The sequence below is a fragment of the Grampus griseus genome (assembly GCF_964374135.1).
Source record: "Grampus griseus genome assembly, chromosome: 19".
In the NCBI taxonomy this organism is placed as follows: domain Eukaryota; kingdom Metazoa; phylum Chordata; class Mammalia; order Artiodactyla; family Delphinidae; genus Grampus; species Grampus griseus.
Window position 1 is genome coordinate 55,331,478 of NC_139013.1, and position 21,229 is coordinate 55,352,706.

Sequence of the window (21,229 nt, forward strand, 5' to 3'; positions counted from 1 at the left end):
GCAGCGTGGATGTGGCCTTCGGGGCCCGGTTTCTGCGTTGCTAGGGATCGCCCTCACTGCTGGTGTCCGCCTGCCCTGGGCTGTTCTGTCCACCCAGACAGACCTTCCCAGTCCCTGCACGCATGCCCCTCCTTGCCCACCGCGGGACTCCTTGGCCACGCGGCCGGAGAGCAGATACGGTGAGCTCCGTGCCGGCGAGGCCCCCAGAACAGACGTCCTGGGCTGGCTGCGAGCACCCCGGGAGTAGCGTGCACAGTGGCACCCTGAGCTGGGGCCGAGACTTGGGGGGTCTCTTCAGAGTCGACGCGAAGCCCCCAGGGCAGAACTTGGTCTCTGCTTTGGTGTCTTCCTTCCCGGCATTCCAGGAGGTGGAGAAACAGGGCTGTCGCAGCTTTCAAAGACAACTGTCAGCACGTGGGAGACACTGGGGCCACCTGGCTGAGTCACCCCCGAGCGTCAGGGCTTCAGCCAACAGCTGTGTCCGCTCCCGGGCAGCTGGGCTCATCCTGGGGTGACACCCCCCGTCTGTAGAGGATGTGGCAGTGAAAGGGCGCGTTACCCTCCTTGCCAAGTGGGCGGTGGAGAGGTCTGCGGGCGTGGCTCACGCGAGAGCCTGCCTTGGTGGCCTCCGTCTCCTCTCTGCTGCCCCAGGCTGGCCCCAGCATCCGGCTCGAATAATGGGCCGGTGGACAGCCCGCGTGCCGGAGACGGCCGGGCCTCGCTGGCCGGGAGCAGCGTGTGCCGTTGTGGAGCGGACCCTGCTCCCCGGGGGCTGCGATCTGGGTGTTCTACGTGACGCCCGGGAGCTTTGTGACAGAGGATCAGGAGAGAGAGGAGAGGGGCGAGCCACGCCGGCCTGAGCTTGTGCTGTCCGCCGCTGGTTGACCCGAGGCTATTCCCATCGTTCTGATGAGAAAGCCGAGGTTTGGGTTGGGGGGTGCTCAGTATTTGGACCCTGGGCTGCCCTGATGCTCGAGTGACTCTGTGTGTGTCCTGGGGACTTGTGACCTCATTTCTGACTCTGGGGGCCCCAGGCAAAGTCTGGAGTTTCAAGCAGCAGCGATGAGATTCACTGGCAGTGCACCAGCTGGTGCACCCCAGTGGGGCTGTGCTTTGAAGAAGAAATGAGCTCAGTTACTCTCCGGAGCATCCTCTGGGCCACATCCCATGCCTGGTCCCCGTTTTTCTCACGGAGTTGCCCCAGCTCTGATGGGCTGTCTCCCGTCTGTAGAACTGGCTGGCAGCCCAGAGTCGTCGGCCCATTGTACAGGTGGGGAAGCTGAGGCTCAGAGAGGTCAGGTCATGAGCGTGAGGTCACACAGCTGGTGAGGACACGCCCTGTGCTCCTCAACTGCTGCTCCTTCAGCCTTTCCAAGTGGATGTGGAGAGCCGGACTTAGGACGGCAAGACTGAGTGCATGGTCCTGGCGGGGGGGGGGGGCACCCCCTTCCCACCCCCCAGCACCCACCACAGTGGTGCAGGGAGCCCTGGGGGGGGCTCTGTGCTCCCCACAGAGCGGGGGACAGAGTGGAGATGTGGGCTGTCAGCTTCTGGAAGCCTGGGGGCTGTAGGGGCACAGGGGGGAGAGCCAGCAGCCCCCCAGCTCCCCTGCCTGCCTCTCCACCGGGGACCAGAGAGCCCAAGGGGGACGTTTTGGTGATGGCGGGGGGGGGTTGATTTTTTTGCTTGTTAATAACTTCTTAAGGTATAATTCACGTCCCGGAAAATTCATCTTTTAAAGGACACAATTTAGTGGGTTTTTGTGCATTCAGAGTTCTGCGACCATCACTCTTAATTCTAGCATGTTTTGTCACCTCTAAAAGAAACCCTGTCCCCACACCGCCCCCGGCCCTGGCAGCCAGGACCCGCTGTCTGGACACCTGTCGCCTGTGGGCGCACGCAGCCCCGCGGCTGACTTCCGCTCTCAGGCCGGTGTTTGCAGGGCTGTCCACGCACGCAGCCCCGCGGCTGGCTTCCGCTCTCAGACCGGTGTTTGCAGGGCTGTCCACGCACGGCACACTTCTCGCGGGTGGTTGGCACCGCACACCTGGCACCAGGTGTGTGAGGAGGTGGACCCAGCAAGGGCTCTCCCCTCCCGCATCGCGGCAGTGAGCGTTTATCGAGCACCTGCTGAGTACAGGGCAGTCTCCCACTGCGTTCCCAGCACAGCCCTGGCCTCTGTTCTCTGTCCGTCTGCTGGTGGGCAAAGCCGAGAGCTTTGGGCTCTGGTGTCCCGAGCCGTAGGCAGCAGAGGGGACTCCGGGAACTCCACGGCCTCCTGCCCCACCCTGGCATCCATGTCCACCTTCCCAGAGAAGGGAGCCACCGCCTCTGCCGCAGCTGTCCCTCCCTAAGGGCGAGGCCCCCGTCTCTTCGGGGTGACCCAGGACCCCATGGCTGACCCCAGAGGGCCCTGTCCCCAAGGGCAGAGGTCCCAGGTGGAGCAGGTACGGCGTCCCCTCCTGCACAGGGAGGTGGTGGGAGAGGCGGGCCCGACGGCAGAGCCAAGACAGCCGAGGCCACAGCCCTCCCCCCACACCCCCGCAGGCCCCTCCTGCTGCCCGGCCCATGCTGGTCAGCCGCGGGCCGCCTGGGTGCTGACCGCAGCCCTGGGCGCCTCCGGCTGCCTCGTGACCCTCTCCTCCGGCCCCGCCGCCCCCCACGCTGCGGAAGCGTCTTACCCCGAGCCGTGGCCCAGCTCTCCCCTCTGCTTCCCCGGCTGATGTCTTTCCTCACGTCGTGTCTCCAGGCTGCAGTTTAAAAATCCAGTTCAGAGCAAGTAATCCACGTGCCCATCATTTGCTCTGCCCCCAGAGAGGGGATGCGAGGAGGAGACATTGGCCCCCGCTGGGTTTTCATCTTTCCTGAGGCTTCTTTGCAGCCCCAAGGTCCTGCTCCGTGCCTGTCGGCCAGCGGGGGGCCGGGTGTCTGTCCCTGGGGGACTCGAAGGGCCTGCCTGTCCGGGGAGGGGGAGGGGCCATATCTGCCTGACCCTGTAACCCAGTCTGACACGGGCGCCCAGCAGGGTGGACACGGACGCCGGCAGATTCTGGTTCACGCCCTTGCTGTGTGGCCTGGGCACGGTGCTCTACCTCTCGGAGCTGCCTTGTGTCCTCAGGATGAGGGTAGCGTCTAGGGGCTTCCCTGGTGGTCCAGGGGTTAGGGCTCGGTGCTTCCAATGCAGGGGACGTGGGTCCGATCCCTGGTCTGGGAACTAAGATCCCGCATGCCTCACGGCACAGCCAAAAATAAAAAAGGTAAAAAACAACAGAGGCTGAGGATAACGTCTCTACTCCGTAGATTTTGCCGACGTAGGAAGAACACGCTAGCTCCAGGTGCGGCGCCGTGTGCAGCAGATGAGATCCACCCACGCCGTCACCCCAATCCCGGCCATCCCCACCTTCCCCCACCCCTGCGGTGCAGCCAGGGCTTGAGGGGCCGGCAAAGGAAGGCGAGTGCTTCCATGGCTGAGGGCGGGGCTGAGTTGCTGTGCACGTGTCTCGAGGCCCAGATTGACCCCGTTTGGGGACAGCCCGTCCTGTCCGGGCCGGAGGAGTTGCCACGGCTGCTCCCAGACGTCCTGACAGCGTGGGTGCGCGCAGGCCCAGGGCATCCGCTCCCTGTCACCTCGACCCTCGTCTTGCCTCTTTGGAGAAAGGGAGTCCCAGGCCGTGACCAGGCCCACACAGCACATTCTGGAAGGAGCCTCGGGCTGAAGGTTTGGGCCCCACGTTGGTCCCGGCTGTACCCGTGGGACCCTTCGGCAGTGACAGGCCGGGGCCCCCTTGACTGAGGCGTCCCGCAGCAGTGCCCTTGGCGTCTATCTTCGGCCCCTTTGCCGGCGGGGCGGCGCGGAAGGAGCAGGGTGGGCTCCAAAGCCACACGGCCTGTGCACATCCCACGTGTCCCGTCCCTCCCGGCGGGGTGTGGGGGGCACCGAGCGGCCTCAGGGAGCTGGTCTCCCGTCCGTCCCTCCCAGCGGGGTGTGGGGGGCACCGAGCGGCCTCAGGGAGCTGGTCTCCCGTCCGTCCCTCCCGGCGGGGTGTGGGGGGCACCGAGCGGCCTCAGGGAGCTGGTCTCCCGAGGGCACGAGCACCGTTTTCGCCGCCTGCAAGAGAAGTGACTGACGGACCCCGGCTTTGTTTGGACCCGACGCAAGCAGGCTGGCAAGGGCGGCGCGGCCCAGGACCCCGAGCCCAGGCGGGAGGGAGCGTGCCTTTCTGCAGGCGTGTTTGCCGGCCGCGGCCTCACCTCATCTTGTCGCCGGCTTTGCGGGTGGGTCTGGTTTCCCTGGGGCCCCTGGAGGAGGCGGGAGCATCCCTCCCTCTGTCGGGGTTGGAGGTGGGACTCTGCCCGCCAGTGGTGCCTCACTCAGCCGGCCTGAGTCAGGAGGGGGGGGCGGCGCCCCTGTTCTGCCATCTGAAGCCTGCCTCTTTCAAAGAACGCAGCGAAACAAGTGAGCGGACACGCGTGCGTGTCAGTCGTGTGGCCGCAGGGCTCGGCGGGGCTGGGCTTCCCAGCGTGTCTGCAGCCCCATCTGTCTCGTGGCACAGGTGTGAGCGAACAGGGGCGTCCTCGGCGCCCCACCCTCCTTCTCTGTGCTCTGGGCCGGGGATTCAGAGGAGAGGGGGGCTTGCGCCTGCCCTGATGGGGGCTGCCCGGCCCTGAGACGCTGGGACAAGAGGCCTCCCCAGGCCGTGTGGCTGAAACAGCGACTTTCCCTGCCCCCCCCTCTGAAGCCCCCTCCGCCTTCTCGCCCCCAGTTCCTCTCCTGTCCCTGGATGCGCCCCTTCTCGGCCCCTCGTGCCCCTCAGCACAGCGGAAGCCCACCGTCCTCCCAGCCCCCGTCCTGCTCATCACCACATCATGGGCCCCTGGAAGTGTGTCTTGTAAGAAGGACCACGCCTTGCCTTTGCTGGCTGGGGTTTAGTGACCGTCCTGTGACGCTACGTTGGGGCAGGTGTGCCCCGCCCGCTGGTGGCATGAGGTGGGGTGAGGGCTCCTGGGAGGGGGCTTTGGGTGGACGGGCCTCCGGCTGTTCCCGCGCCACGGAGGAGCTGGCAGGCAGGCCGGGAGGGCGTCTTCCAGGAAGGGAAGCGGGCAGAGGGCAGCCCTGCGGCTCTTTCTCAGGGGGTTCTCCCTGAGCCCACAGGTGGGTGGGGCCATTGCATGTGCCGTGTGCCCGGCTGTCGCCGCTGCGCCCGGCCTGCGGGGAGTCCAGGGGGTCCCCCACCTCATTCCCCGCCTCCACGTGATGATGGTGGGGATCTGCACGTGCTCGTGGCTGGCGGGTCCCTGCCTGCACCGAGTGAAAGTCTGGGCGAGGCTCAGCCCGGCGGGGGGACCCCTGCTGCTTGGCGCTCGCTCCATAATCTGTCACCAGCACCTGGGCTGGCCCTGTGGTGCTGCGGCTCTGGCCACGGGAGGGGGCGTCTCGGGAAGGCGTCCCAGGGGTCCTCCTTTAGGGAGCACATCAGGTGACTGTTGTCCCTCATCGGCTCTCCGTCCCTCCCCGGGTGAGGCGGCCTGACTCAGTGCAGGCTTGTGCCCGGGGAGAGGGAGGGCTGTGCGGCGGCACTGAGATCACACTCTGCAGTGCGCCGGGCAGGGGTGGTCCCGGCACGGAGCCGTTGTTTAGGGCGCCCAGTGGGTGCTTCAGGTCGTTCGGGTGGCGTCTAGGGAGCTGACATGCTGCACTTGTGTTTCCAGGCTTGTCTCCATCTCCCCTCACAGCGACTTCGGTGTCTCAGCTGTTAATTACATGGGCTCAGGGGGCCTCGGGCGCTAATCCGCGAGGTCAGATGACAGAGGTGACGCGGAGCGCTGTGCACAGTCACCCCCTCCGCACCCGCGCGGGGCTCGCTGCCGCCTGCCGTGTACCGCCGGTTCATTACAGCTCGCGCCGCCCTGAGAACGGGGTCGGGGGCGATCGCGCTAATTGGCGGTTGCGTGGTCAGGCATCGATCTGGCTGCCGAGCGAGGCGTCCGGCCCGCCCCTGAGGGACGAGGCTGCTAATTGCCCGTGGCCTCCGGGCGGGCAGGGGCACCTGGCCCCCAGGCTCCGTCTCTCGCCCTCCCCTCCTCCTTCCTCACTCACTGCCCAGCGCTTGGAAACGATGCTGATCCGTGGAGACCTGCTAATGGCGTGGGGCGGGGGCTCGGAGGCCGGAGGGGGGTGATCTGAGAGGTGGGCGGGGACGGGGGAGCGGCAGGGTCGGGAGCCAGGTGGCCCTGAGTCTCTGTGCTCAGGTGGCGTGGCCACCGGGCCCTCCTGGCTGTGAGGCCCCAGGGGCTGGCACAGGCTGGGGCTCTGAAGTGTCTGCTCCAGCTTCCCCCCGTCTGCCCGGCCCCTCGAGGAGCAGAGCCCACCTGGCCTTGACCCCACCGTTTTCTCCAGGCAGTGCAGCCTCTCCCTTGACTGGTGGGGTTCTCGGTGTGTTTGTTTTCTTTCTTGTCGCTCCCTCTACCCCCAGGCGGAGTTTACACAGGGCGGCCCGGGGTGCAGGCTGGGTACACGGTAGGTCCTCCTGCTTGGTGGCCGAGAGCTCTGGTGGCTTTTCACCCCCTCCCCGCTGTGTCCTTCCGGCTGCTGGTGGACGTGGCGGGAGTTTCTCGTAGGGGCCGCCCGCCTGCGTGTTTGGTGGACGGCAGCCTGCTTTGCTGGGGCCCCAGGAGCGGGGTTACCGTGCCAGGGCGTGGGCGGTGGTGGGGAGACAGATGCTCCCAGTTTCTCCAAGTTGCACAAACCTGGTGAGCGCTCAGGGTACAGGGGTTTCCCGGCCTGGTCAGCCCGCCGCCTGCCTCCTGCTTCTCCCTGGAAGCTGGCTTCTCGGGTGGGCCCCGCCAACCTGGCAGACACAGCTCGTTTCAAAACTTTGGCGGCTGTCCCACTGGGAAAGGAAGGCCGCCGACGTTGTCGCCTGTCGGCTGTCCCCAGGCGGGCGGTACTGACAGCTGACCGAGGCTGGAACTTGCCCCACGGCTGGGATCCTGACCTGGTGCTGGGTCTCGGTGGTTGGCCCGGCCGACTTGGGGTTGCAGAATTGTGTGGGCCGTGGTCGGCGGATCTGTTTGGGGAATCGGGGGTCACACGTCAGGGGCAGCAGCCTTCAGGTGCCTCCTCACTGCCCACTGGCCGGGCACTGACGGTGAGGGCTGCAGGTGAAGGGGGCACCTGGCCTCAGCATCGTTCTTGGGGCTGGCGAGCGGCTCGGCTGGGGGCAGGTCTGGCTGGCCCGGGTGTCTCCCCGTGGGGCTGCCCCGTACAGTTGTTCAAGCTGTGCACAAGCGTAGGGAAGCACGCTGCTCAGGGCGAAGCTCTGTCCCAGCGTCCGTGGGGCCTCGGCTTCCGACCACTCTGCCTCCTGGTCACTGCTGAGCCCGCGCCTCGACGGTCGGGGCCTCTGGGGCAGAGGGAGGGGTGACTGTCTCCCAGCACCCTGAGCTGTAGGCTGCCGTGCCTCCCCTTCAAGCAGAGGTTTGATTAGGTAGCAGGAGTGTGCCCACTCGAGATGGTTTGGAGAAAAGACGCGGGTCTTGGTCCCGGGGACCCAGGAAGGTTCTGAACAAAATCCAGGGAGGATGTGCTGCTTGCGGAGGGGGGAGTCTGCTGGCCCCAGCTTCCCCCCCCCCGCCCCCAGGCCCCAGGTGCCCCACGTGGGGCTCCCGCAGACAGATGCCGCCCAGTTGAGCCCGTCAGAGGGGAGCTTTGCAAGATGGCGCGTGTCCAGGCTGCTGCTTGGGACTGTCGTCAGCAGTCTCCTCGGCCAGGTCCACCTCCTCGGGCCGCCCGAGCTCATGCAACCCCCGTGACCATGGGCGAGCGCGGTACCTGGGACGAGCTGAAGTTCTGCTGTGTAGTAAAATCTGGGGGTCCCCTGTCTGGCCTGCCCCAGATTCAGGGCCCTGGGTGCTCTCCGTGGCTCTCAGGTGCGGTGGGGTTTGTGTCGGGGGCCTGTGGGCCATGGGGCCTCGGGGGGGGAGCATGTGAGGGGTCTCCTCTGTCCCCAGACTGCAGCCCAGAGCAGTGCGGGGTGTGGATGTACACACGGCCGAATCTCGTTGGGCCTGGGTGTGACTCTCGGGGACCCCAGGACCAGGCCCTGCCGGCAGCTCCAGCCCTCAGGGGCCACTCTGCTGCCCGCCTGCTGGGATAGATATCCCACCGGGCGGTGACGTTGGGGCGAGCCTGGGCGCTGGGGGTGGGGGAGGGGGGACGCACCTCCACCCCTCGCTCACAGGCGGCCCCGCCCCTCGCGGGAGGAGCAGCTGCCGGCCAACCTGGCTGCAAATGGGTGACTTCCTCCCAGCCCCCCAGGCCCCGCCCTCTCCTCCCACCCCACGCACCACCACGACCCTGTGCCCCTGCCAGGAGCTAAACCAATCCCATCCTCCTGCCACCCTCCACACCACCCACCTCGGGGGGCAGCACATGGAGGTGATGCTGAGGGTGGGGCTTCTTTTGGAGGTGATGGAAATCAGATAATGGTGTCGTTTCCACAACGCTGTGAATGTGCCCAAAACCACCGACCTGTATGCTTTCAGCGCCGGATCGTAACTCAGTTCTTAAAAGTTGAAATGAACGCGTTCGGTATTTTGAAAATACAAGCCTTCGTCAGCCACGCCCTCGCCTGTTCCCCACTCTGCCAGGCCCGTCCAGCAGCTAGGACGCCCGCCCTCGAGCACACAGGGGGCTCGCAGGGAGAACTTCGGGCCTTTCTGTGCACCTCGGGCGTGCCCACCCCCTCGCTCAGAGCCTCACGTGCAGCTGCTGCCTCTTGTGGGGCAGGTTCAGCAGGCCCCTCACTCACCCTGCGCCCAGCGGCCCACATCAGCCCCGGTGACCCGGGGTGTCGCGCACGGCCCCCAGCTGCCGTGGGTGTAACTCATCGAGCCACACTTGCTCCGCCCCCGGCTCTTTCTCCCATTGTGGGGGGGAGGCTTGCGGTGAGCAGCATGGGGCACGGGAGGCCCTGTCCGTGGGTGGGGGTGGGGAGGTACCGCCCAGATCCCAGGCTGGGGCGGGGCGTCCGCAGGAGCCCATGTGCCCCTGCCCGGCTGCTGGGGGCCGGGGGGCACCCGCTCAGGCTGCTGTGTCCTTCTCCTGCAGGGTCTTCACTGAGCAGTGAGTCGTCCCCCGTCTCCTCTCCGGCCACCAACCACAGCTCTCCAGCCAGCACGCCCAAGCGCGTGCCCATGGGCCCCATCATCGTCCCCCCCGGGGGCCACAGCGTCCCTAGCACGCCCCCCGTGGTGACCATCGCCCCCACCAAGACCGTCAATGGCGTGTGGAGGAGCGAAAGCCGGCAGGTGAGTGTGGGGAGGGGGCTTGGGGGGGGCCGGATGTGCCACAGGCGCTGGGGAGGCGGCCTCCCGCGGAGCGGGGCTGGGTTTCGGGGTTGAAATCCCCTGCCCCAGCTCACTTCCCTGAGCTTGTCTTTTTCTCTGCAAAACGGTGTAAGTACAGCACCTACCTGGAGGGTCTGTGTGATTCAAGAAGATTCATGGGCGTTAGTGGTCTTGGGCTGCCAAAACGAGCCTCACAGAGCATCACAGATGGGGGCTTATTTAAGACAGATTTATTCTAGAGGCTGGAGGCCCAAGTTCCAGGTGGGGACAGGGTCAGTTTCTCCTGAGGCCTCTCTCCTCGGTGTGTAGGCGGCCGTCTTCTCCCTGTCTCTTCCTGTGCTCTTCCTTCTGTGTGTGTCTGTGTCCTAATCTCCTCTTCTTATAAGGACACCGGTCCTATTGGATTAGGGCCCATGCTCGTGACCTCGTGTTACCTTAATTACCTGTTCAAAGATCCTGTCTCCAAATATGGCCACTTTCCGAGGTCCTGGGGGCTGGGACTCCAACATAGAAGTCTTGGGGGACAAAGTGCTTAAAATGGTGTTTACACGTCCTAAGCACTAGATAGACAATAGCTGTTATGATTATTCTCTATTGCACAAACAAGGAATCGAAATAGCGAAAATACCAGCCCGTATTTTCACAGATCAGATTTCCTATTTCTGTCTTAACTTTCGAAGTCCGCCCGCCTCAGGAGGCCCTTTCCCGCGCTTGGGGGGGTGGGTCCCTGGTGTGATGTGGCTGTGCAGAAGGAGCTCGTGGCCTTGGGAGCTGCCCCTGCACCTGCCTACCTCCACCACCCGCCCCCAGCTCCGGTGCTCCCAGCCTGGAGGGGCCCTTCCTAACTAAGAACACTGTCCCTGTGCTTGTCTCCTGGATTTTTCTGGAGTTCCCAGAGGGATAGCACCACTTGGAAATACTAATTAAACCACAGAGAAAGTGTGGGGGGAGCGGGGAGGGTGGAACTCTCCCCTCGCCCCCCCCGCAGCTCTCTGCCCTGCTGGGGCGGGTGGGGGGATGGGCCCAGGGCCCCAGCTGGACATCACTCAGGGTCTGTCTTTTCTCTGCCCTGGAGGTGGGGGGAGCCAGCCTCCGTCCACAGAGGGGGCCACCCTCAGGCAGGTCCTGACCACGGAGCCCAGTGGGGACCCCCTGAATTCCTGGAAATAGGCCAGGGGACCGTAGCTTGACTCCCACATCCGAGGTGATAGACACTGCTGGGTCGTCACCTGGCCAAGGCCCCCGTGCCCGCCTAGAAGCTGCTGCCTTGGCTTTGTCGCTCTACCCCGAGTGCAGTTTGGAGGCAGGAGAGCCAGGGCAGGGCCTGGTGAGCGGATCCTGGCCAGAGGGGTTTGGAGATGCCCAAGACGCCGCAGTCCTGGTTTGAGGGAAGACAAGGGGTCTTCACCAGCATCTCCTGCCTCCAGAGGGGCCCGTTGCCACCTGGCGACCAGCCTCGACCTCGGGGCCCTAACCACCTGCGTCTCCCCTAACTCCCGGGGGCCCAGATGGTTTCTGATCCTGTTGCCACGTCCCTGGTTTGGCCCTGGCTGGTGACGGCCACCCACGGCCCAGATCCTCCCCTCTGGTCCTGTCCCCTGTCCCAGCAGCTGCTATCCAGACCCAGGAGCCTCCTAAGCGACCCCCTCCTGGACACTCAGGTGCCTTGGCCTTGGGCCCCTTCCCCCCAAGCTCAGCCCTCCTCGGGGTGGAGGGGGGTCCTCACTGCCTCAGAAACACCGAGTAACCCGCAGAGGAAGGGCCGCGGTGGCTCTCTGCAGCCACTTACCAAGGCGGTGGTTAATGAAACACTAGTGCCACCAGGGAGGGCGGCGGGAAGGGAGCTGTATCAGTGGGTGACCTGCAGCTCGTCGGCCCCGGCACAAAGGCTCAGCAGAGAATTGAATCCGCCTGGGGAGGGGGAGACCAGGAAGAGCAGAGTAGTGAGGGGGGAGGGGGGCTTCCTGAAGTCCCGGCACGTGAGTCACGGGGGGCCCTCCCGCGCACCGGGGTCACCGGTATTTCCCAGGTAGCGGGAGCTGTGGAAGGACAGATGCAGTGACAAATAGTCTGTTTTAAAGCTAACAGGGCATGTCTGCCCGGCTGCCTAGTGGAAACCTCTCTAATCACCAGAGAATGAAGGATTCTCCTCCCTTCCTCCCTCCTCCCCCCCACTCCTTCCTTCTTTCATCTCTACAGCTGCGCCTGCAGCCGCTGCTCAGAAATGAGAGCTGCCCGCAGATGTTCCTCGGGGCGAGCCCGGCCGCGGGCCGGCGCGGGGGCCTGGACGCCACCATCGGGGGCCTCGGGGTGGCCGGCTGAGCCTCCTGGGCCTGGCCTGGTTTGGGGGCTGCTGCCCGGGCCCACCCCCCGTGACCTCATTCCCAGGTGCCTGTCATAAGCTTGGCAGGGCTCCAGCCAGACGGGCGCGTGGGTCTGGCCCTCTGGACCCCCTGCCTGCCAGTCCACCCCTCCCCCCTCCTCTCCAGCTCCTTGTTTGTCCTCGGCTGGGCTGGGAAGGTACCATCTGGCCCAGCTGCCTTCAAGCAGGGCTTTGTCCTGCCGGGGGTTGAAGGGGGCTTCTGGGGACGGCGTTGAGCTGGGGCTGGTGCGTTCGGGGCCCCTCCCCTGGGACAGGGGCTGCCTGGGGCCCCTCACTCTGCTGTTTGATTCAGCAAACAGTGCCGGAAGCGCGAGGAAGCGTGTGGTGGCCTGGAGTTGCCTGGAGCTTGTCCCCAGATTTTGTCCTTAAATCGAGGTCCCCTCGAGGACTTCACTGTCCTGGGCTGACGGTGGAGGCCCTTGGCTGCCGTCTTCCTCCTACTGCGGCCTGAGGGGAGGAGGGGCCTTGCTGCCAGCCGGGAGGCAGAGCCCAGGTCCCCCCGGGTCCCATCACCCCGGGCATTTGTCGGGGGAGCCGCCCTGGCACCTAGGGGGCCTCTGGCTGCAGCCACTGCGTCCCCGTCCAGAGAGCATCTGAGGGCCATGCCGTCCCTTGTTAGTGCATCCGAGACGTCGGGCACAGGGCCTCTCCACTCCACGGTGGCCCCCGTGAGGGGCAGCCCCAGAGCAGCTGAGGTGCCTCGTCGTGGGGGTCAGCGCTTGTGCTGGCCTGGCCCTGCGCCAGCAGAGGGAGGGGTGCGAGGGGGACACGGCACGCTGAGGACAGCCCCTTGGGTGGTAGTGTCGATGGGGAGCGCGAGAGGGTGGAGGGGGGTGGGCTAGGAGGTGCGGCTGCTTGTGCGAGACCCCCGCTTCCCGTGTACACCCGTGCACCCACCCCGGCTGCTCTGTGAGCCGCTGCTGTGATTGCACGTTTGACAGCTGGGGGAACCGAGGCCCCGGGCAGTTACAGGACCCGTCCAGGGTCTCCAGGACCAGACGGAGCCACCCCGCGCCGGACCCTGTGTAGAAGGCTCGTAATACCCGGGCGGGGGTCCCGGGCTCCCTGCCCTGACCCGGGCTTGGCGCACGCGCGGGTCCCACCCTTAGCTGCCGCTTCGTGGCCACCCATCCCGGGGAGGGCAGGTCGGAGTTCACGCACCACGAGGGCCCCGCCGTGAGCGGAAGGGCTGCGCCCACACGTGGGAACAGATGTGGCCGCTCATTAAAAACTCCAGTCAGCGGCCTGTCTCCTCCAATTAGCGATCATGCTGCGGCGCCCACCCACCAGCACGCTTGGTAAACACGGTGACGGATGGGCCCCTCAGGCTCCGCGGGGTCACCGTCTGCTGGTGTGGAGGTGGAGGGGTCGCCCAGGGGGCTGCGCAGTCTGTCTCTTGCCCCCCAACCCAGGGAGTGAGATGGCTGGGGGTCTCTGCTGCCCCATCTCCTGACTCTGACGGGAAGGTTACTGGCAGAGTCAGGGCTGGAGGGACAGTAGAGGGTGTCTCCTTGGGGACAGACTCTTGTCACCGCCCCACGTACAGTGGTCATTCCTGGACACGCGCCACATCAGTGAGGAGACAGGGCTGTGGCCCAGCGGCAACACCGTGGGTTTGGGGTGGACGGACCTGGGCCCACGCCCTGCTTGCGGCAGTGGGTCAGGGGCGGCCGGCCCTGGCACCAGGTGGCGGGCGTCGTGCCATCTGGCCAACGAGGGGCCGGGTTGTGGAGCTTTCGGGGCTCAGGGGAGGCCTGGGCCGAGATATCCTCACCCTAGGCTGAGCAGGGTGTCACGGTGACGGAGCCCCCAGACTGACTCCCACGTCCAGAGCGAGAGCCCCCGGCTGCTGTTGGCGCTCAGTGCCTGCTGTGCGGCCCCCTCTCAGCCGTGTGAATGACCCCAACGACAGAACCTTTCGATGTGTTGCGGACGCTCCTGTGGGCGGGCGTGCAGGACGTTCCTCCGTGTGGCCGGGGGTTCTGGGGGCCGCCTCCTCCCCCCGTCCTGCCTTGTGTGAGCGCTTTCTGGTTTCTCGGGGGTCTGCCTTTCCCGCCAGGCCCCAGGTCACTCTCTGTGTCCGGGAGTCTGGGGCAGGCGGGCCCACGGCCCTGCCCCCATCAGTGTGCAAAGGCCCCAGACAGCTCTGGCCAGTTGTGCTCTGGTCGGTGCCCCGGCCGCCCCGGGGTTTGTCCGGGGCACAGGTTGGCATGCCCTGCCCAAGGGCAGCAGCAGCTTCTCGGCCACGTCCTCCATGGGCATCGTGGGCCGAGAGGTATCTGTGACACAGGCCGGCAGCTGGCAGCACAGCTGACGCCTCGGCCCCTCGGGATGCCGGCATGTGCCTGGCGATCAGTGGCCAGGGGCTCCGCGTGGTTCTGTCACAGCCGCTGCAGTGCAGAGCTCACCGCCGGGGGTTGGGGGTGTGTGCGGGGACCACCGTCATCCAGCTCCCGCGTCTGAGTTTGGAGCAGCTGTGACCTGTCGGAGATCCGTGCTGGGAGGGCATGGGCGGCCCTACTGTGCTGTGTCCCCTGGCGGGCACTCTTCTGGACCCCAGTCCGATTCTGGGGCGTCTGTCCTTTCCTGTCGCCCAGATGTGTTTCAGTCCAGAGCCCCCCATCATTGGAACCCGTGTCCTCCCTTCTTTCTGTTTCGCCTGCCACGCCGCTCATACCGCAGGTTTGGGTGGAAAAGCGTAAGGAAAGGCCATCTCTAGATCGTGCTGTAAAGCTTGAACCCTCCCCCCCCACCCCGAGTCTGGAGGAAGGCCTGGCTCGTCGTTGGCCGTGGTCGGAGCCGCCCGCCCCTGCCCTGACCCGCTCTTTCTGTCCTCTAGCAAGACGCTGGCTCTCGGGGCAGCGGCAGCGGTCGGGAACGCCTCATCGTGGAGGCCCCGCTGCCCCAGGAGAAGGCAGGGGGCCCGGCCATCCCCTCCCACCTGCTCAGCACCCCCTACCCTTTTGGCATCTCCCCCAGCTCGGTGGTGCAGGACTCCCGCTTTCCTCCGCTGAAGTAAGTGCAGGTCGGGGCCCGGGGAGGGCACGCGTGCTGGGCTCTGGACCCCTGAGGCTCTGGCCGCCAGGCCAGCTGCACCAGCTGAGCCCAAGAGCCGCCAGATGGTGGCTCAGCCCCGGGCCGGCAGCCCCGTGCCGGCAGCCCCGTCTGCGCCTGCTGGCCGTTTCCATGCTGAGCCGACGGCTGGCTCTGCCGTCTGCCCGACCCTAAACCCCCAGTCTGGAGCTCCCGGGGCCAGGGGTCCCTCCAGGCCGCGGATAGCGGCCCTGCGCCCACTTGGTGAGGACGGCAGGGGGCTGGGGGGGCCCAAGGAGCAGCAGCTGCCCACCTGTTCCCTGGGCCTCCTGCCAGGACCTGTCCTTGCGAGGGAGGCATGGTGGAAGTACCGGGAGGTTGGCCCGTTTCCCGGCCTGGGGCTCACCTCCGCATTTCGTCCTCTGTCCGTCCCTCCCGCAGCCTCCAGCGGCCCGTGCACCACGTGGTGCCCCCCAGCACGGTGACGGAGGACTACCTGCGGAGCTTCCGGCCCTACCACACCGCCGAGGACCTCCGCGTGTCCTCCCTGCCTCCCCTGGGCCTGGACCCGGCCACCGCCGCGGCCTACTACCACCCCAGCTACCTGGCCCCGCACCCTTTCCCCCACCCGGCCTTCAGGTGAGGCGCCCCAGACCTCCCCACCCACCCTTGGGCAGACACTGCTTGGGGCCAGATTCCCAGGGAGACCCCAGGCGGCCGCCCCTCCCAGCCCTGCAGATGAGCCGTTAGGACTTTCCCCCCAGAGGGAAATTCTGTCCGAGCTGGCCTCGCCCCAGCCCCTCCCTCTCCCGCCATCGGCTCCACTGGTGCACTTACGCGTTAAAGCGCAGAGCGCAAGGTTTGTGTGCGACCAGGAAACCCCGCTGGAGACGGCGCTGGACCACTGCTCTACGTAGAAGCTTCCTGCGTCCTCCGTGATGGGTCGGCAGTTATGCTGTGGACCACCCCACCCCAGACCTGGAAGTCTCCTCACTTGGCCTGGGGTGGCCAGCAGGGCCTCGGAGCCCTGAGCTGTTACCATCTGTTGGCCTCTGGGAGGAAGGGGCTTTGGGTCTGGCTGTGGGTGTGGACCCTTTCTTCAGGGCCTTCGTGGAGGCTCTGTGGCCGTCCTGCCCTGTCCAGCGCCCCTGGATCAATAACCGTACCTGGCCGGGGCACCTGGTGGTAGGGCTGGGTCTTGCCTTTTTTCCTTTACGTTCCGTGTTCACTAGCCCCATCTTCTCGCACAGGATGGACGACTCCTACTGCCTGTCGGCCCTGCGGTCCCCCTTCTACCCCATCCCCACCCCCGGCTCCCTGCCCCCACTGCATCCATCAGCTATGCATCTCCACCTCTCTGGGGTCCGCTACCCGCCCGAGCTCTCGCACTCGTCCCTGGCAGCGCTGCACTCGGAGCGGATGTCCAGCCTCAGTGCCGAGAGGTAAGTCCCGTCCCAGGCCGGGTGTCTTCTGCTCTTCCCTCCCCGGATGGCAGAGCCTGGCTGGGCCGTTCGTGTGTGGCCAGGCGGGCTCCTTGGCCACTCGGGTCCTGGGTCTGTTCGCCTGCACACGGGGCGGTGACGGTGGGTGCTCTGAGCTCCTGGCCAGTGCCTGGCGAGGCTGCATCCTCAGAATCTCCAGCCCCCGGCCGTGAGCTTTCCATGGCGCTTCGGGAGTTGGTGCACAACTTTTGATCTAATGGGCTTTGAGTCTCTTAGCGCGTTAAACTAGAGTAGAACCCGCCTCACCTCCCGTCACCGTTCGGATGGGAATGCTGGCTTTTTCACGAAAACCTTGGTCTCGGGTGTCAGCTCCTTGCTTTTGGGGGTTCTCCCTAGCGGCCCGGCCCGGCCCCGAGCGCCCCCGCACATCTCCCTCTGCTCGCCCCGCAGGATGCAGATGGACGAGGAGCTGAGGCGGGAGCGGGAGCGCGAGCGTGAGCGGGAGGCTGACCGCGAGCGTGAGAAGGAGCGCGAGCGTGAGCGTGAGAAGGAGCGCGAGCGTGAGAAGGAGCTGGAGCGCGAGCGGGAGCTGGAGCGTCAGCGGGAGCAGCGGGCCCGCGAGAAGGAGCTGCTGGCCGCCAAGGCGCTGGAGCCGGCCTTCCTGCCCGTGGGCGAGCTGCACGGGATACGGAGCCACGCCGCTGAGGAGCGGGGCAAGGCCTCGGAGCAGCTGACCCCAACCCGAGCAGGTACCCGAGAGGAGGACCGTGCGTGGGGAGCTGCGTGCTGGGGGGCTCCCCGAGGAAAGGGCCCTGCCGTGTAGCATCTGCCCGCCGGCCTGGAGCAGATTCACACCATGCCTTTTGCAAGCTACGCGCCTGATGTCCCCGGACAGGGAGCCGGGGGGAGAGGCACACGACATAGAGAAGACAGATGTAGGTAGACAGCTGAAAGACTGTGCACCGTGGTAAAACGTGACATAATTCTTAGGAGGGGATAGTTTTAAGTATTTGTTAGCTTTAATTTTTTTTCTTTTTTGCCGTACGCGGGCCTCTCACTGTTGTGGCCTCTCCCATTGCGGAGCACAGGCTCCAGACGCGCAGGCTCAGCGGCCATGGCTCACGGGCCCAGCCGCTCCGCGGCAAGTGGGATCTTCCCAGACCCGGGCACGAACCCGTGTCCCCTGCATCGGCAGGCGGACTCTCAACCACTGCGCCACCAGGGAAGCCCTAGCCTTAGTTTTTAAACATTTTATTTTATTATACGTACGCGTAATCTAACTTGTAGCAACCGGCTCGGGTGATTCCCAGAGTTCAAGTCTGCTTTGGCGTGTGGGCGTGAGCCTGCCCCACACACCCACACCCAGCGTGTCACCCAGATGAGGCGAGTGCCCGGGAGCATCCATGCCCCTGGCTGTCTTGGCCCAGCCGCGGGGAGGCCCTTGGAGGGTGGTGCACGTCTCCTCCGGGAGGACGGGCAGCGGGGAGGGACTGAGCCTGGCGCTGAGATCCCGCCGTGACAGCCTTTCTCCCCCACAGAGAAGCTGAAGGACGCGGGCCTGCAGGCGCCCAAGCCCGTGCAGCACCCCCTGCACCCGGCGGCCGCCCCGCACCACCCCGTGCCCGGCCTCCTCTCCACCCACGGCCTCTTCTCTCTGCCGGGCAGCAGTGCGGCCACGGCCCTGCTCCTCCAGCGCACCAACGAGGAGGAGAAGTGGCTGGCGCGGCAGCGGCGGCTGCGGCAGGAGAAGGAGGACCGCCAGTCGCAGGTGTCTGAGTTCCGGCAGCAGGTGCTGGAGCAGCACCTGGACCTGGGCCGGCCGCCGGCGCCCGCGGACGCAGAGCACAGGCCTGAGAGTGCCAGGTGGGCCCGGGGATGGGGGCGGCGGCTGCACGAGGGAGCCTGTGTGTTGCCACTTGTCTAACCCCCGCTTTGGCCTGGAGGAGGGAGCGGTGAGGAGGGAAGGCGGTTGCTCAGGGGCGTCCATCCCCGAGTAACCTGTGTCTACAGCCTCGGCCCAGCTGCTTCCCAGCAGCGACGCTCGCGGCGCCTGAAGGAGGGCGACGGAGAATTTTCATTCAATAATTATGTCCTTTCCATCTCTCTCTGCCCAAACTTTTTTTAATGAGAAGGGGGACTCCCTTTAATTTTTAATCAAACAAAAAATTAATTTTACTGCTTTTGTAATTTTAAAAAATACCCGTTTTTCCAGCCCTGTTCTAAAAAATTTCTAAGAGGCCTTTGCACCTGTCTCTGGGACCCCTGGCTGCCGACACCTGCCTTGTGAGCTGGGCTCCTTCTTCTTACAGCTGCCCGTGGGGCCTCGCTGCTCCCCGTCTGCTGATCTGGCTGTCACCTTGTGTCCCCCACCGCACCTTCCCTCCCTCCAGGGCTCACTCTGAAGGGCCGGGCTGAGACCCACACCAGAGGTGGTGGCGAGAGCCTGGCCAGGCCTGGGCACACTGGACCCCGCTCGCCTTCTCCGGGCCCATCTCCCTCAGCTTTGCACAAAGGAGCTTGGGTGGGAGGATTTCTGAGCCTCTTGCCAGCCCCTGGTGTCCACGGTGCTGGGTTTCTGGGTCGGAGGCGTTGTAAATGTCCACTTGTTCCCTCCGTCTTTCTCCAGCTTCTCGCTGACTGGTGGGTTTTTTTCTGTGTCCTGGGCATGGCTGGCCCGTCCAGCAGTCTGCATCCTGCCTCTGCATCCACTGAGGGGATTCGCTTGCTAGTTGGGTGTGACCGGGAGTGCACTGTGGCCAGGCCCCTGCCTGGGTCTCCTACCTCCTCCGGCCTCTGCTCCGCTCAGCGTGGCCACAGCGAGGTCTGTGCTGCAGACGGTCCCTCTGCTTCTCTGGGCCCGTCCGAGGCTATACAGGGGCTATCTCGTCTGCTTCTGAGCTGCCCTCTGTTCCTCTGGTCCCCGTCACACCCAGGGGACTGGGCGAGCAGTCAGCACACGTCCAGCATCTCCTGATAAATTCAGGGCGTGCTGACACCCGAGGGTGGCTTCCTCTGCTTGGGGTTGCAAGATCCCAGTGCAGCTGTCAGGGCCTGTGTGCTGCTGTCCCCAGCGGGGGTGGCCTCTGCCTCGGTCCTCACCTGGCCTCGGTGGTCCCCACAGCAGCGCAAACCTGATGGTCTTTCGGGCCCCTGGGCTCCGGGTTAGAAAACCAGCCTGTACCTGGCTACAGCACGTGAAATATTGCTTCGCTAACAGGTTTCATTCCTCTGCTGTTTACTTGAGGACTTAGCGCTTCTCGATATGGTTCCCTTGCGTATCCGCCCAGCAGAGGCGCAGTGGCCTTGGTGGCTCTGATTAGCCGGCCCCCTCCTCGGCCCGGCAGGCGGAGCCCTGGGAGAAGGCTGCTCACGTGCCTGCCATGGCTTCCCCTTCCGTCCCCTCAGACCTTACCCTCGGTCTCCGTGGCAGCGTGGGGCTTCCCTTAAGAAAATAGATAAACTTTGGAGAAACAGCGGCCACGTAGTCCTCTGGAAGGTGAATGTTGTTTTAAATGCACCGAGGAAAGAGGCACTTAGTTTGGCTTCGGGGCAAAGCTGCGTGTCTGATGGAAGGTCCTCTCCCTCCCTCCCTGTGTGTCAGGGGCGCGCGCTCCGGCAGGTGGCCTGGCTCCCTGGACAGGCCCCAGCCCGGGCCTTGAAGACCCTCTGGGCGTAGCTGCCGGCTGTGAGGGTGTCCACGGAAGCAGGTCTAGGCCGGGTGGGCCCCCGAGGCCGGCCTCTTGCTGCTGTCTGTGAGCACGGAGGGAGAGAGGAGGCCGGGCCCCCTCCGCGTGGCTCGCCTGGAGTTGGGATCACCCGGGGGCGGGTCTGTTCTCAGCGTGCTCGGAATTCAGGAAGCGGTGGCACAGGGTGAGCTGCTGTGAGGTCGCTGGTGAGAGACGGGCTCGAGCGGGTCTGGCCGGGCCGGGACTGTCTCTGCCCTAGACCCGCAGAGCCCATGTCGGGCTCCCTGTTCTCTCCAAAGCGGGCCTGCACACGCCTGCCGCGAGCTGTCCACAGAGAAGGCGGCGGAGCGGAAGGCCCGTCCTCCCTCCAGCCCTGGGACGTGGCCCAGAGGAGGCCTCCTGCTCGCCCCTCCAGCTCTGGCCGGCTCGGGGCTCCCGGCAGGCGGCCTGGGGGCCAGGGTGGCTGGCGCGCCTGGGCCCTCGCGGCTGATGGCTGCTTCCGCTCCCTTCGCAGGCCGGGACCAAACCGTCACGAGCCGGGAGGCCGCGACCCCCCGCAGCACTTTGGCGGCCCCCCGCCCCTCATCTCACCCAAGCCCCAGCACCACTCGGTGCCCACGGCCCTCTGGAACCCGGTGTCCCTGATGGACAGCACGCTGGAGACACGGCGCGCCCCCGAGGGCCACCCTCTGCACGGCCACCCTGCCCCGTTTGAGCCCAGCCGCCAGGCGGCCGTCCCGCTGGTGAAGGTGGAGAGGGTCTACTGCCCCGAGAAGGCGGAGGAGGGACCCCGGAAGCGAGAGGCCGCCCCCCTGGACAAGTACCAGCCGCCGGCCCGCGAGGCAGGGGGCCTGGAGCAGCAGGCCTTCCCCCCCGCGCCCGCGCACTTCCTGGCGGAGCTCGAGCCGTCCACCCAGACCGTCCTGGGCCAGCCCCGGGCCCCGCTCGCCCCGCCGGCCCCCTTCGGGGAGACCCCCGGGCCCCTGAAGCCAGGCTCGCCCTACCGGCCCCCGGCGCCCCGGGGCCCCGACCCCACCTATGTCTACGACGAGTTCTTGCAGCAGCGACGGAGGCTGGTCAGCAAGCTGGACCTGGAGGAGCGCCGGCGGCGGGAGGCCCAGGAGAAAGGTCTTGTCCCTGGCGGCCGCGCCCTCCCTCCTCCCTCCTTTTCCCTCCTCCCTCTGGCTTTCTGCCCCGGGGTCTCAGCAGCTCCAGGGAGCAAGTTCACTGGCTTCTGCCTGACACTTCTGGGAAGACAGACCTGGGCCCCTCGTCTGTCCTGCCACAGTGCGTGTTATCCCGAAAAGCCAAATTGTAGACTGTGAAAACAGTTCCAC

At 65.9% G+C, this 21,229-nt stretch overlaps 1 protein-coding gene across 7 annotated transcripts in view; it reads left to right on the forward strand.

Moving 5' to 3' along the window:
- The window catches only part of GSE1 (Gse1 coiled-coil protein), a 418,849-nt gene that overhangs the window by 383,425 nt on the left and 14,195 nt on the right, over positions 1-21,229 (forward strand). For all 7 annotated transcript variants that reach the window (XM_082677994.1, XM_082677995.1, XM_082677996.1 and 4 more), the window contains 7 exons: positions 9,110-9,309; positions 14,571-14,746; positions 15,206-15,403; positions 16,015-16,206; positions 16,657-16,955; positions 17,745-18,069; positions 20,407-21,020. In XM_082677994.1, coding sequence (XP_082534120.1) covers positions 9,110-9,309; positions 14,571-14,746; positions 15,206-15,403; positions 16,015-16,206; positions 16,657-16,955; positions 17,745-18,069; positions 20,407-21,020 — 2,004 coding nt within the window. The remainder of the gene's footprint in view (positions 1-9,109; positions 9,310-14,570; positions 14,747-15,205; positions 15,404-16,014; positions 16,207-16,656; positions 16,956-17,744; positions 18,070-20,406; positions 21,021-21,229) is intronic.